The sequence below is a fragment of the Myxocyprinus asiaticus genome, chromosome 11, assembly GCF_019703515.2.
Source record: "Myxocyprinus asiaticus isolate MX2 ecotype Aquarium Trade chromosome 11, UBuf_Myxa_2, whole genome shotgun sequence".
NCBI classification, from domain to species: Eukaryota; Metazoa; Chordata; class Actinopteri; order Cypriniformes; family Catostomidae; genus Myxocyprinus; species Myxocyprinus asiaticus.
Window position 1 is genome coordinate 11,589,149 of NC_059354.1, and position 14,277 is coordinate 11,603,425.

At 35.4% G+C, this 14,277-nt stretch overlaps 1 protein-coding gene across 1 annotated transcript in view; it reads left to right on the forward strand.

Moving 5' to 3' along the window:
- The window catches only part of LOC127448570 (dnaJ homolog subfamily C member 15-like), a 31,419-nt gene extending 21,200 nt beyond the window's left edge, over positions 1 to 10,219 (forward strand). The window contains exon 6 of the mRNA XM_051711208.1: positions 9,473 to 10,219. Within this exon, the coding sequence (XP_051567168.1) occupies positions 9,473 to 9,543 (71 nt within the window). The 3' untranslated portion in view covers positions 9,544 to 10,219. The remainder of the gene's footprint in view (positions 1 to 9,472) is intronic.
- Positions 10,220 to 14,277: the final 4,058 nt, after the last annotated feature.

Consider the following 14,277-nt stretch of genomic DNA (forward strand, 5'->3'; position numbering starts at 1 on the left):
TCTGCTCATGCCATCCAATGAACAGGATATTTGGATTGTAATTTAGAAAAAAACAAAAAACAAAAACAGACTATAATATTTTGCCTCTTTTTCGACGAAAATAAAGAGAGACTTTGGTAAAGATATTATTTTTTAAACTACATTTTAGTCTCATCTTTTTTTGTCAAAAATATTGCATGTTGATACAGTCAGAGTTAGTGTTAAATGACGTCGGTGCCGTCTCGTGTTAGTCATGGAAAAAAAGGTCGTCGATGAACATTTTTCATCATGATCGGTGTGTGTATATAACTTTTTTTTTAAATATTTAATCATAGTGAACTTAATATGGCTTATTTGACTCTGATCAGCAGAAAAAGACACTTTCATATCAAAGTCAAAACACATTTCTAACAATTAGTCGAAATTTATAGCAAATATTAAACTAAATAATTGATTGCATTAGTATTCACCCCCTTTAATGCAACTCACCTAAATCATCACTGTGTAACCAACTGGTTTTAAAATTCACAGATTCTCAGCCCAGTTGAGTATCTGTGGAATTGAAAAAGGCTGTGCACTCATGATCCCTGTGCAACCTGACAGAGCTTGAGCAGGTTTGCAAAGAAGAATGAGGAAAATTGACAGATGTGCCAAGTTGATAGACCTATCCACATAGGCTCGAGGCTGTAATTGCTTTCATTTATATACACTTTTTAAATTGTGTTATATTATAAATGTAACAATATATGGTAAACAGCTATATATAAATACATATATTTTTACTAAAACATTTTAATATATTAAATATACCATGTGAACTTTTTGAGTGATGACTCATGAACCCTTTGAACTGATTACCAACTCTGTTTTTACTTCTGAAGTTTAGATCACAATGCTATTAAAACATCTCAGTTTTAACATTTTCAAACTCACCAGTTAAAAGTCAAGGGAAGGACAGTGAAACTAATCCAATACCACACTCTATAGGAAGCTTAAAGGCCACATAAAAAGCACATTAACGTCATTGCAATATTCACAAAATCATTACAAATATAAGGAGAATTTTGGAAATAATGCCCTGCCCTATATGTAACCTGTGTGTAATTAAGTCTATAACTGCAGGCCATGTATGGTGCACAGCTCTTCCTCCTCTCTGGTACAGAGACAGATTAGTCGCCTCTACAGGCCCTGCTCCCTGATACTTGTTCACTCTCCTGTGTGTTTGCCAATTTGTTATTGTTGCCTATTGTGGTAGTCTTGTGAAAGCGGGCAGGCAGAGGCTGTGTGTGTGTGTGTGTGTGTGTGTGTGTGTGTGTGTGTGTGTGTGTGTGTGCGTGTGTATTTGTGTGTGAGTACACAATGGATGCTTTGAGGATCCTGAAAGGGGGCGGCTTTGTGTTTATCCTATGAATCCTTCAGCCAGAGCAAGGTCATTGTTGTCTATTGTTGCTATTGGATGGAAGAAAACATGTCCAGGTCACATTTCACCCCATATTAAAAAGAAATTGCATTTTTCATTAAGAAATTCAAGCCAAATAAAGACCATTCATGGCAATTTGGCACATTACACCCCGAAATTGTCATTACCATAATGTGTACAGAGGTTTTATTAAAAATGTTATTCCCATTATTAGTGGTGGATCTTACCAAGTTCTTATTACTGTACTGTAATACAGTAATTTTCACTTTATTACCAAAAAATAATGCAATATTTTTTTTCCCCATTTTAATCAGCATAATGAAAAAGCAGCACAAAATGTGTCATGATGTGTAAATACTACAATAAACACAATTTCACATTACAGTAATGAAAATGTGAATTTTTTTTCCTTTCCTTTAATGATATTATTGAGGGAAATTGTTTTCATTACAATTAAGTAATTTTAAGTGCTTAATTGTAATAAAAATAGTGTCAAAGTGCAGGGTCATGAGACTACTTTCCCTAATGTACACTTAGAATATTAGTAAAGTTTTTTGCACCAAAAATAATTTGGTAATTTATTATCAATTTCACAGTATCTTGCCCTTTGACTGAAATGCTCTGTTTTCGGCTCTGTTCCCTATTAAGACTGCAGTGTAAAAGCCCACTGTTATGATTGGCCATCACTGTACAACTCCTCGCATACAGCCTTATATTTGAAACTCAATTGGAAAAGAATGAACCAGCACCACAACAACAAATACTATATTCAACATAAAATAACAAAAACAACAAAGTCAGCAAAACACGTTGCATCGAAATGTAACTTTACTTTCTTAAAGGGATAGTTCACCCAAAAATGAAAATTCTCTCATCATTTACTCACACTCATGCCATGCCAGATGTGTATGACTTTCTTCAGCAGAACACATTGATTTTTAGAAGAATATCTCTAAAGCTCTGTACGTTCATACAATGCAAGACCTTTGTAGCTCAAAATCACATGAAGGAAAAAGTACAGTATTTCCTGGAATATAGATTTTTTTTTCATCATCTGAAAGGTCCTGCGACTTATAGTCCAAAGTGACTTATATACATATGTAGAGCCGAGGAGGGTGGGGCCGGGCTCTCGCCGCCTCCTTTCCACTGAACCCCCTTACAACATAATTTATACGTAACTGATGTCGGCTGGTGAAACGCGCACCAAAACGGATGAAAACATCAGTCATAGAGAAACTGTTTCACACGATTACTAAAAGCAAATTCTCCTGTTTAAAATAAGCCCAAAAACACGTGATATGATGAGTAGATTCTGAGGCACTGTAATCTTCATGGATAGAGTTTGACATCTGCTGAAGGGAGGTCGGGCGGATGCTCCCGGCTCATAGTGCCTGACTAATGCAACCCCTGTCAGTGTGACTTATACAAAGATGCGACTTAACTGTGTTTTTTTTTCTCTTAACAACGCGATTTTGATCCAGTGCAACTTATAGTCAGGTGTGACTTTATTTCCAGAAAATACGGTAATCCATAAGACTCCAGTGATTAAATCTGTGTATTCAGAAGCAATATAATAGGTGTGGGTTAGAAACAGAACAATATTTAAGTCTTTTTTTTACTCTAAATCTCCAACTTTCACTTTCAGATGAGAAAGTGAAACTTATGGATTACTTCTTTGTTTCCAATATGTGATTTTGAGCTACAAAGGTCTGATCATCATTCAGTTGCATTGTATGGACCAACAGAGCTGAAATATTCTTCTAAAAATCTTCATTTGTGTTCAGCAGAAGAAAGAATCTGGGATGCATGAGAGTAAATGATGAGAGAATTTTCATTTTTGGGTGAACTAAGTCCAGCTGCATTATAAACCATAAACCTCAAACGGTCAGCATCAGATGAAACATTTACGAATGAAACAATTTACTTATGGTTTTGCAGTCATGTCCAATTGCGTTTTTATCTGCCCCATTTTGCAACACCCTTATCATTCAACAATCTATACTGAAATGTGCTAAACATACATAAGATACATGCTGATATTACCGAAACATACATATTCAACGATGAAATGGGCCAAACACACAGTCCATGCTGAAATGTGTCAAACACAAATAATACAGTCAACGGTGAAATGTGCCACACACACATTTAATCCTGCAGTGATGCGATCAAAAACTTTTAAACTTCAGCTGCTCTTTCCTAAAGTTGGTATGCTTTCACAAAGGCCAAACCAGAGATGAAACAATAACGTTAAACAGCAGCTCATGTTGGACAAGGTGTTAAAACTACAACCTAGGGAATGATGAATCTAGATCATGTTTTGCCCATGCTTTACTGCCAGTCGAAAAAGTCCTGGACCCCGTTTCCATCTGGTATTAAGATGCATTTTTGATGATCGGATCACATATGGTCAGTGCTAAATACAGGCCTAAACGGGATCTAAAACATTTTGTGATCGGATCACAAAAACCACATACAAATGTCGTCAAAAACACGTGACCGTATCACATTTGATGAGTAAACACTAATCTGTCCTAATGCCTCCCGGCAGCAGCAAAGCACCACCCCTCGCCTGTCAATCAACTGCTGCGCTAAAACAAGTGTTTAAACTTTGCCGGTTATGAGCAGTTTTAAAGGAAATGACCGTCCGATCAGAAAAATTATATGTATACTGTAGCCTTTGGGACTCTGGATTTTTATCAGAGTCCAACCGAGTCCATGGCATTTGATTTGTGGTGCAATTAACAAAATAAATAAATACAAATAACGAAACAGAGACCCCCTGATGTCGTAGACGTAACCAGAGTTTGTTTCACCATGTTGAGCAAACACACCTGCAGAGCGGCACACTCAGTCAACCAATACGCTTGAATGTTTCTACGGAGACTGCTGTATAACATCGATTACCAAGGTGGCTGGCATGACGAACACATAAAGACAGGTATGTAGCCAATGTACTAGAAACTACAAGTCAGTTTCGCACGGCACGGGACCTGACAACTGGTAAAATCACACGCGGTGTTTGTGCAGCCAAGACGGTGCTCACATCGTGGTTAAAAACTTCATTAAGTCAAGTCACCGACATCATGTCTCTCACAGTTTACTAAAAACAACATATAAAAATTCAGAAAAATATTATTAATATTGGGCTGTTAAATTAAGTCTTTTTAGGCATAATGTATCTACACATGTAGGCATCTGTAGTCTCTTAAACTGGTCCTTGATGTATTAACTGTAACTTTTTAAATAGTCGTGAAATTAAAAAAAAATAAAAATCTAAATCAGACTGCAACTCTGAAAAACAGATAAACAGCACCTGTTTATTGTTTTTCTATTTTAAAAGCATTGACCAGCTGCTTAAAATATGTTCTTTTACAGTTTTTTCCACAATAAAATGCACAATGAAATATGAAGTTATTTTGGGCAGAGAAATTTTTTGTTTATAATTGAATTATAGATTGGGTGATCAGACGTCCCAGTTTTTGGTAGGGTCACTGATTTTTTTTCTTCTTAAATAAAATGTCCTCTTTGTCCTTCTCGCTATTGTCTCTGGTATCGTCTGCAGAGAAGAAAATCAATTTTGTTGCGTCGTACGTTGATTTGACGATACATTCATTCTAGTCTTCAGCAAATCAGCTGAAATGTGTCTGGTTACCATGGCAATGATGTCATGTGCTCTGTGTCGTTCTGTCTGTCAGCGCAAATGCCCAATATAATGCAAAAATGCATTTTCAACAACGAGCTGAAAGAAGCCGATCCATGAAAATGTAAGCGGGGTGTTTTCTGAATGTTCATTTTCCCTGCAAGCATGGAGGTAAATCAGACAAGTGTCACATTCAGAGAGCTAAACTGCACTTTTTACATAGTACAAGTACTTAAAAGAATCAGTACAAGTTAAGCTCAATCAACAGCATTTGTGGCATCATTTTCTTAAAAAAGAAAAGAAATCGAGGTTACAGTGAGGCATTTACAATGGAAGTCAGTGGACCAATTTGTGAATGTTAAAATACTGTTTCAAAAGTATAGCCACAAGACATAAAGGATATGCGTGTAAACATGATTTTAGTATGATAAAATCAGTAACTAACCTTTTCTGTGTGAAGTATAACTGCCCCACGTTTTCCACAAATTAACAATCATGCCCGTGTTAAATGGCCCTAATATTATCACTGGGCTTTACCAGTGTTTTCAGATGTAGCATTTGCAGTTACAATTTTAATTCAGATTCATGAACAGATTCATTCGGACTCTACTCGGTCTCTGCCTGTTATGGACTCAGTCTTGAGTCCAACTCGGACTCGATTGTTTAAAGATTCAGAGTTGACTCGGACTCGACTAAGGTGGACTTGAACCCAACACTATTAATTTAATGTGTATAGAGCAAAGAACTGCTCTTAAACCCCTGAAACTCCATATCAACCTCGTGTGTGTTCCGATTATGTGTAATACAATACAGATCAGAGCGGCACACATACGAGACAGGCGATACTTGTAAACATCTGTGGCTGCATATTTCAGAGAGAGCTTGCTCGAAAGTGAAACAGTAATTGGTCGGTGGCAAACTTCTGAAGAGAATGTGGTTGGTCTGTATCAGTAATCCGTAAAGTCAGTAATTTGTGACAGACAAAATGAGAATATAAACTATCGATTTACTATATTTGTGAACAAACTAAACTAGCAAATCTGGATTGCTTACAAAGATGTTAAAGATCTATGGCTCAATATATTTTCACATTTAAAGTTATTAAATATGACAAAATATGAAACATTTGAAAAAACCTTACTCACTGCAAGACCCTTGTAAGTTCCTTGACTGGCCCTTTTGTAAAATCTAGGTAAGAACCTTACAAGAGCTGCATTTAACAAACACACAGACACCTCAATAATACAATATAGAAAGGATTAGAATGCAATTTCATGTTAATATATACATTGTACATTCCAACTCCAACACTGCTTGTCAAAAGTTTGAACACACTTGACTGAATTTGTTTCTTGTGGTCTTAAAAGGGTAGTTCACACCAAAATGAAAATTCAGACAATTTAATTACCCTCATGTTATGATTAGGGTTGCCCCCTGATAGTCGACCAAAACGTTAGTCGATGAGAAGAGTCTTGGCCTTTAGTGATTTTGCATTGAAAATTAAATAATTTATTTAAAAAACGAAAAACTTAAATCAAATACATTTCTAAATTCAAATTGCACTCCAAACAAATTGAAAAAGCAATTCAAATAATGAAGTGATAAAAGAATAATATATATATATATATATATAAATAACCACCTTTCCATTTACCGTCAGGCAAGAATCCGTCTTAACATCATGGCGGAAAATTACTTACACAAATGAAGACATAAAAACAATTATAAATATAAAAATAATAATTATAATGATGATAATAATCAATGAAATATAAATCATGGTTCGAGGTGAACGTGTTTTTGTATTATTTTATGTTTTAATCACAGATGTATAGGCTGCAGAGTTGTGGTCACAATGAACTGCTCTGTGGAAATAAAGTGAACTGAACTCAAAACACCTCCAGAGCTGAGATGTCTGAGGTCATTTGCAGCACTCATAGACGATACTGTTCTTGCGAAAAAAAAATTAAATAAATCAGAAGACAAAAACAAAGAAAGAGTGAGAACCTTTTACATGCGCGTTCCACGAGACCGCACGCCTCCATATAAACATGCGCATAGATGGCTTTTCTGTCATCTGTTCTTAATAATATAATAAAGTGTTTCTTCAAGCGCGTGTCTGTGTGTCTATGGGCAAATTACTTGTAATATTAATCTGATAATAATAATAGCCTAATAATAATTATAGTAATAAGAATGTTATACATTAATGGGAAAATGAGCCAAATATCGTCTTGACATCATCAAATGCATCAGCTATTGGCGATCACTCTGACCATCATCGATCCCCGAGATCATCATCTGTTGACACAACCCTAATGTGCATTTCTCTCTGTAAATGAACAAAATGTTCAGACAGTCTCCTTGCTGGTTTTTCCGACACATTCAGAATCATTATCGCTTTTGCCGGTGTCACTGCGGCTCGCTTCGTGCGTGCGCTTGTAAAATGTATATTTTAAAGGCTCATTATTACGGTTTAGTATTTCTCTGTAATGTAGAACAGTGTTAGCAATGTTACTTATAACATTCTTTCTCAGCCCTGGAACTCAAACCATTTTCTGATGCCCCGCAATATATATATATATATATAAGTAATTATATTAATATCATAAATGTGCGACTAGTTGACTAATGGCTTAAATTAACACCTAGTAGTCAACTAGGAAATTCTTTGGTCGGGGGCAGCCCTAGTCATGATTATTCCACTCCGTCTTCTCAATACAATGGCAGTTGATAGTGACTCACTTTAAAGGGATAGTTCACCCAAAATTGAAAATTCTCTCATCACCCTCATGCCATTCCAGATGTGTATGACTTTCTTTCTTCTGCAGAACACATAATGAAGATTTTTAGAAGAATATCTCAGCTATTGTCCATACAATGCAAGTGAATGGATGCCAAAACTTTGAACCTCCAAAATCCACATAAGGGCAACATAAAAGTACTCCAGACGACTCTGGTGGTTAAATCCATATCTTCTGAAGCGATATGATAGGTGTGGGTGAGAAACAGGTCAATATTTAAGTCCTTTTTCCTTCACTTTCTCCTTCAATTTTTGGCGATTCTTTGTTCATATCGCCCCCTACTGGACAGGGAGGAGAATATATTAATTAAATATTAATCTGTTTCTCACCCATACTTATTATTTCGTGTCTGAACTCATGGATTTAACCACTGGAGTCATATGGATTACTTTTTTGATCCCTTTATGTTGATTTCTGAGCTCCAAAATTTTGGTCACCATTCACTTGCATTGTCTGGACCTACAGAGCTGAAATATTCTTCTAAAATGTTCGTGTTCTGCAAATGAAAGAAAGTCATACACATCTGGGATGCCAGGAGGGTGAGTAAATCATGAGAGAATTTTCATTTTTGGGTGAGCTGTCCCTTTAATGTTTAAAAAGCACCTTAAAGTATAATAAAATAGTCCATGTAGCCAATTCATATTAATATGATTAATGTGAGTTTATATACAAATATTATTAATAATATAAATAATATTAAATAAATATATTAATTAGAAGTATAATGTATAATATAGCCAATTGTTTTATAATATAAAAATAATATAATTATTATATATGTCTAATTAATATATTTAATGTTATTTATATTATTATTATAAACTCATATTAATACAATTATTTTATATTATACTTCTAATAAATGTATTATTATTATTACTATTAACTTTATTAATGCTATTTATATTCGTTGGCTACATGATTTGTGGATAAATGTAGAGAATGGGCTGTGAAAATCAAGGGTGTGCAGAAGGTGGCATGGTGTCATTGGGCAGTGAGTGGGGGAATGGTCAGTACAGATGAGGGGATCTCACAGACATAAGGTAAAAGCTGGCATTGCTTCATTTCTGCATTCTGGATATCCAGAACACCTTGTACATGTTCTCATGAAATGTGGTTCACTGAAGGAAAGCAAGCAATGGAACTGTATGGCACAGTAGGTACCAGGTGTGCCTCATCACACGCTTTCAGCAGTGATGTTATGTTTTTGCCCCCTCTCAGCCACACGCTTCAATTATATGCCTGGATGTGGGTTGGAAGGCAGTAATTGGAGTGGGAAGAGATGTCATAAGGCTGAATGATAACAGTTGCTGAATTGTGCCCTTCTGTATTAATCCAGGCTCGTTGACACAGCTGAAGTTTCTTTTCCATTGTGGTTCTGCGCAATCAGGATTAGAATGGACCAATCGCGAGTCACTAAATCCATTCCACCATCACGGTTCTTTGTCTTGAGTACGTTTAGCTAACCATGCTGACAAATTTGTGTGGGGAACAGTGTGCATGCTCTGAACTGTAAAAACGCTTCTAGTTTGCAGGTTACAAAGTTTTTGCTGATTCAGAAGAGTGAAAAGAGGAATGGAAGATACATTTTGAGTGTACTAATATAAACTGCTGTTTCTTCTGCAGGTGGATCCCCATATTTGGCAGCAAAGATCAATGAAGCAAAAGATCTGCTTGACTCTGGCCCTTGGCGCTGACCCAGCTGCCTGCGCCAACCAAGCACACAGTTACATCTGCTTCAGTGCCGCCAACTCACCCAGGAGTCTCCACAACTCACTGTGCTTCTCTAAGTTTTTCTGCCATTAATCAGCCAACTCTCAGCATATTGCACACTGTTCTATCTCTCATTGATTCTTACCTCCACTTTAATGCAACTAGGCAAAGGTAGACCTTTCGTGTTAAAGGATATTTGTGCCATAGGTACAGAATATGTTACAGTAGTCTTTATTATTTTTTGAGGTCACTTGTTTTATGGGAAATTAATGCTGAAAAACAAAATGTTAGGCATATTCTCTATAGCGTAAAGTCCCAAAGTAGGAGAGAGTTTTATCACACAAAATTTCTCTAGTCACCATCAAGAATTTGACACTTATTCACTTTATCTGTGATCATATCACCTTATGAGATATATATATTTTTGGGCCAATATATTTATTGTCTGTCTAAAGTTTTGATGCCTTTGAATTTAAACTTCTATCTTTTATATCTTTAGGTTGTTGGTTAAAAGTTTACATGACATGACTATTTATTTTCTCACCTTCATGATATCCCAGGTGTGTGTGACTTTGTCTTCAGCAGAACACATTTGAAGAAAAATAGAAAAAAATATCTCAGCTCAGTAGGTCCTTAAAATGCAAGTGAATGGCGATTTCTCTTTTGAAGCCCCAAACATCACATACAGTCAAGATAAACATCATCGATATTACTCCAGCAGTTAAACGAATGCCTTCTAAAGTGATAGATCACATTTGGTGTGAAAAAATATCAACATTTTTGATGATGTACTTTTTAACTCTAAATCATGAGACATCCAGGATAATCACACAAACGCACCATTGTGAGTAAACAAACAGATAAATACAGATCTAAACCAAAACCAACCAAGCTACTGTACAGTGTTCCTCAGTTGTAAACAGCGCTGCTCTTCCAGCTGTGACGCACATGCGTCAGTTCTTGCATGTTTCAAATGCCAATACGTTTACGTCACGCGTGTACTGCTGCTGACCGGAAGCATGATTTAGAGTTTAAAAAAGTACTTAAATGGTTATCTTTTTCGCACTAAAAGCGATCGTGTTGCTTTAGAAGACATTGATTTAACAGCTGGTGTCGTATGGATAATGTTTATGCTGACTGTCTGTGATTTTTGGAGCTTCAGAAGAGAAATCTCCATTCACTTGCATTTTTAGGACCTACCAAGCCGAGATAGTTTTCTTCAAATGTGTTCTGGTGAAGAAAGGAAGTCATACACATCTGGGATTACATGAGGGTGAGTAAATAATGAGAATTTTCATTTTTGTGTGAACTATGCCTTTAACACTACCATTTAAAATTGTGTAATAGCTGTGACGTTGAGGGCAGTTATAACTAATATAAAAAAAAATATTTTTTTAAATAAATTAATATATATTTTATAGATATATTTACATTTTAATGAACGTAATTGAATTATATTGACTGAAGGCTGTTCTTAACTCATCAGCTTGTCAATATACTGTATTGTAGTATATATAATATATATTGTGTATATAATATAGTGGATAAGGTTTTAACTAGGAGAAAGGAGAAAACTATAAAAAAAAAAAAAAAAAAAAAAAATATATATATATATATATATATATATATATATATATATATATATATATATATTAAAGCAGTAATGCCATTCCTTTAAGGTGTGACTTAAAGCGAGTTAATATGATTAAGTATACACTTGCCCCCAGGCACTATTGCCGGTAGGGGGGCAAACGTAACACTCTTTTTGTATAAAAGGGATAGTTCATACAAAAATGAAAATTCTGTCATTTATTTACCCTGATGTTTTTCCAAACTCATATGACTTTCTTTCTGTGGAACACAAAAGTTTATGCAAGGCAGAATGTTAGCCTTAATCACTTTTCATTTTCATAGCATTTCCGTACAACATGAGGTTGAGTAAATGATGACAGTCAACATTTTAGCCTAGTCTTGATCAATATAAATATATAAATGGTTCTGCTAATACCTTTGGACAGATATGTTCCTTTTACGAATAGATGGCTTTTGAATTTGCAGTGGTTTGTGAGTTATGAAGGCAGATTTAAAAATTGCTCACCAACTTCCCACAGGGACCATTCCATGTAAATGTGAAGGTATTTTAGTCTGCTGAATAAACTGTATTACAAATCTGGAATGACTAACTCATTTTAAGTATTTCAGTGTTTGCACGCTACTGTTTCCCCCCTGCTGTTGTGCTATTGCTGATGCATGCAGTACAGATGTCTGGTCTGCAGAGTTATCCTTGCAGCAGTGGAGCAGTTGGGATTGGACAGAGGGACCAGATAGATAGCCATTTACTGTTTGTCAGGCTTCTGATGGAAGGTCAGGGTACTACAACACAAGCCAGGGATCCTAAATGTAAATTACTCCAAAACCTCATCCGAAAGTCTTCATTATTTACCCTTTTGACCTTTGATGTTTATTCTGTCTAGGTATTTAAGGAAGGTTGGAAAAAGCATTCATTGAGAAATCTAATTCAAATCTTCCACACAGGTACTGTACTCTGACTTGCAACCTATTGTATGTTTATTCTGATCATTTAAGTATTGGCTTTGATTGAATTTATTTTGATTGATTCTCTGATGTAAAGCTTTATTCCTACCTGGTAAATAAATAGTTAATTTTGATTATTCAGGATTCTCCTAAACTCATTATTACCAGTAAATTAAGCGACATATGATGTTACAGCGAGCGTATGTTCAGAATAAGATTATTACTGCGGGCCATGAATCAGTCACTCACTGATTTATCGCTCATTTAAGCAAGTTGTATGTACGTGACTAAACCGAACTATCATTTGATTGTGTGCAAGCCTTATTTAATTATATTAGTAAACACTGCAACCGCTGATTTAAGAGTAAACTGACAACCTCGTGACCATGGGATTGATTTATAATCCGAGGAAATCAAAAACACCAAAATATGATTATATCTAAAATGATGATCAGAAATCAAATTAGTCTAAATTTGAGGTCCATTAATGAAGTCAGATTTAGTCTTAACTAAACCAAATCGTTTAAGACGTAAAACCAAACGTGCGCCAGAACAGACAAACACGCGTTGACCTTCGCCATCCTGCTGGATACCGCCATCAGACCAGTAGAATGGCCTCTACAGAATGAAATACTACCTAATTAATAATAATAATATACTGTATACTGCCTAATTTTTAAAATGTTTTATTAAGTGAAATTTGGGAATTATTCCTCAATAAGTGTTTTAAACAGTCTGAAACCATTGAATTGTATTAATATTATGCTTATCGAGAATAAGGGCATGTCATGCATCCTAATTTAATTAGCTGCCATGAAGTGACATGCCTTTGATTGGACGCATGGCCTTTCACGTCAACAAGGAAACATGGGAATCTGCCTTTTAAGTTGATAAGCCTAATTATTTTGCTGTCCAAACTATACATGATTACAAAGTTGCATTTGCATCTTTATTATCGCTTCTATCTGGAATATGCCAGCCATTTTTGGGTCACAACCCACCAGTTGAGGACCACTGGTCTAAATAACACCAAACATGCAATTATGAGTGGAAGTGAAGTTTTCAAGTTGTTTCCTAAACCAGACCCGGTAACTGATTTTGTGCTTTAAAAAAGGATGTTGTCTTGGATCATTTGCCATACCAGAAGGAGCAACATGAAAATGAATCCAGACCATTACAGAAGGAATGAGGGGACTATGTCATGGAAATTCATTTTCTAAATGTTCCACTTGATTATTGCAACTATGAGATCTTTGTTGGTGAAAGCTTGATTATTCAAATAAAACCCAGTGAAGTGGTTGGCATGCTTATAAAATGCCACAGTGATTGTTGCCTGCTTTTGTCTCGCTAGTTTGGCCGCAGCCTCCTTGTTGCCAGACCCTGCTTAGATGCTGTTGTTGATATGAATTACAGTACTTGCTTGTAAACTGTAACAGCAGTATAACCTATAGCTCTGATGGCTGAAGTTGCATTGCGGTCAGGCTACTCTCTTGTTAGGTTGTGTTGTTCTGACCTTGTGACTTTTAAAGTGTTAAAAAAAAAGCAATGTACAAATAAATCTTCACACACTTCAAAAATTATTTGCTTATCCAGTATTTTTGTTTTGTTTTCTAGTAAAAAAATATATACACATACTTAAAACACAATACATTTATGTGAGAAGTGAAATTGGACGAGATATTAGGGGTGAATTCAGCTTAAAGGAATACTTCACTCAAATATTGATGAAAACATTTATGAAAAAAAAATAAATCTGTTATAATTTACTCACCGTAATGTCATTCCAAACCTGTATGACTTTATTATGCATAACACAAAAGGATAAATGTTTATATTTTGGACTGACTTTTCAATGCAATGGCAGTGGATAGTGACTCGCTTTAACCTCCTGGGACCCGGGATTGACTGCTGTGTGCCTTTTACATTTCCCTTTTTGATTTGTAACTACTAGCCCCTAGTAAACATAAAAAAATACATAGAAAAAAAAAAATCTAGAGCAAGTGGTTTTCCTAAAAATGTATGTCCACATATTTGGACAGCAGGACTAAGTTGTGAAATGTTAACACAAAGCTATAAAAAGTCAGATTTTTTTTTTTTTAAATCAAATTGCTTATGTTTCCAGGAGTGTTGGTTATTCATTTGAGATGTTACAGACATTACAGGTGATTTTCTGTAAAGCTGCT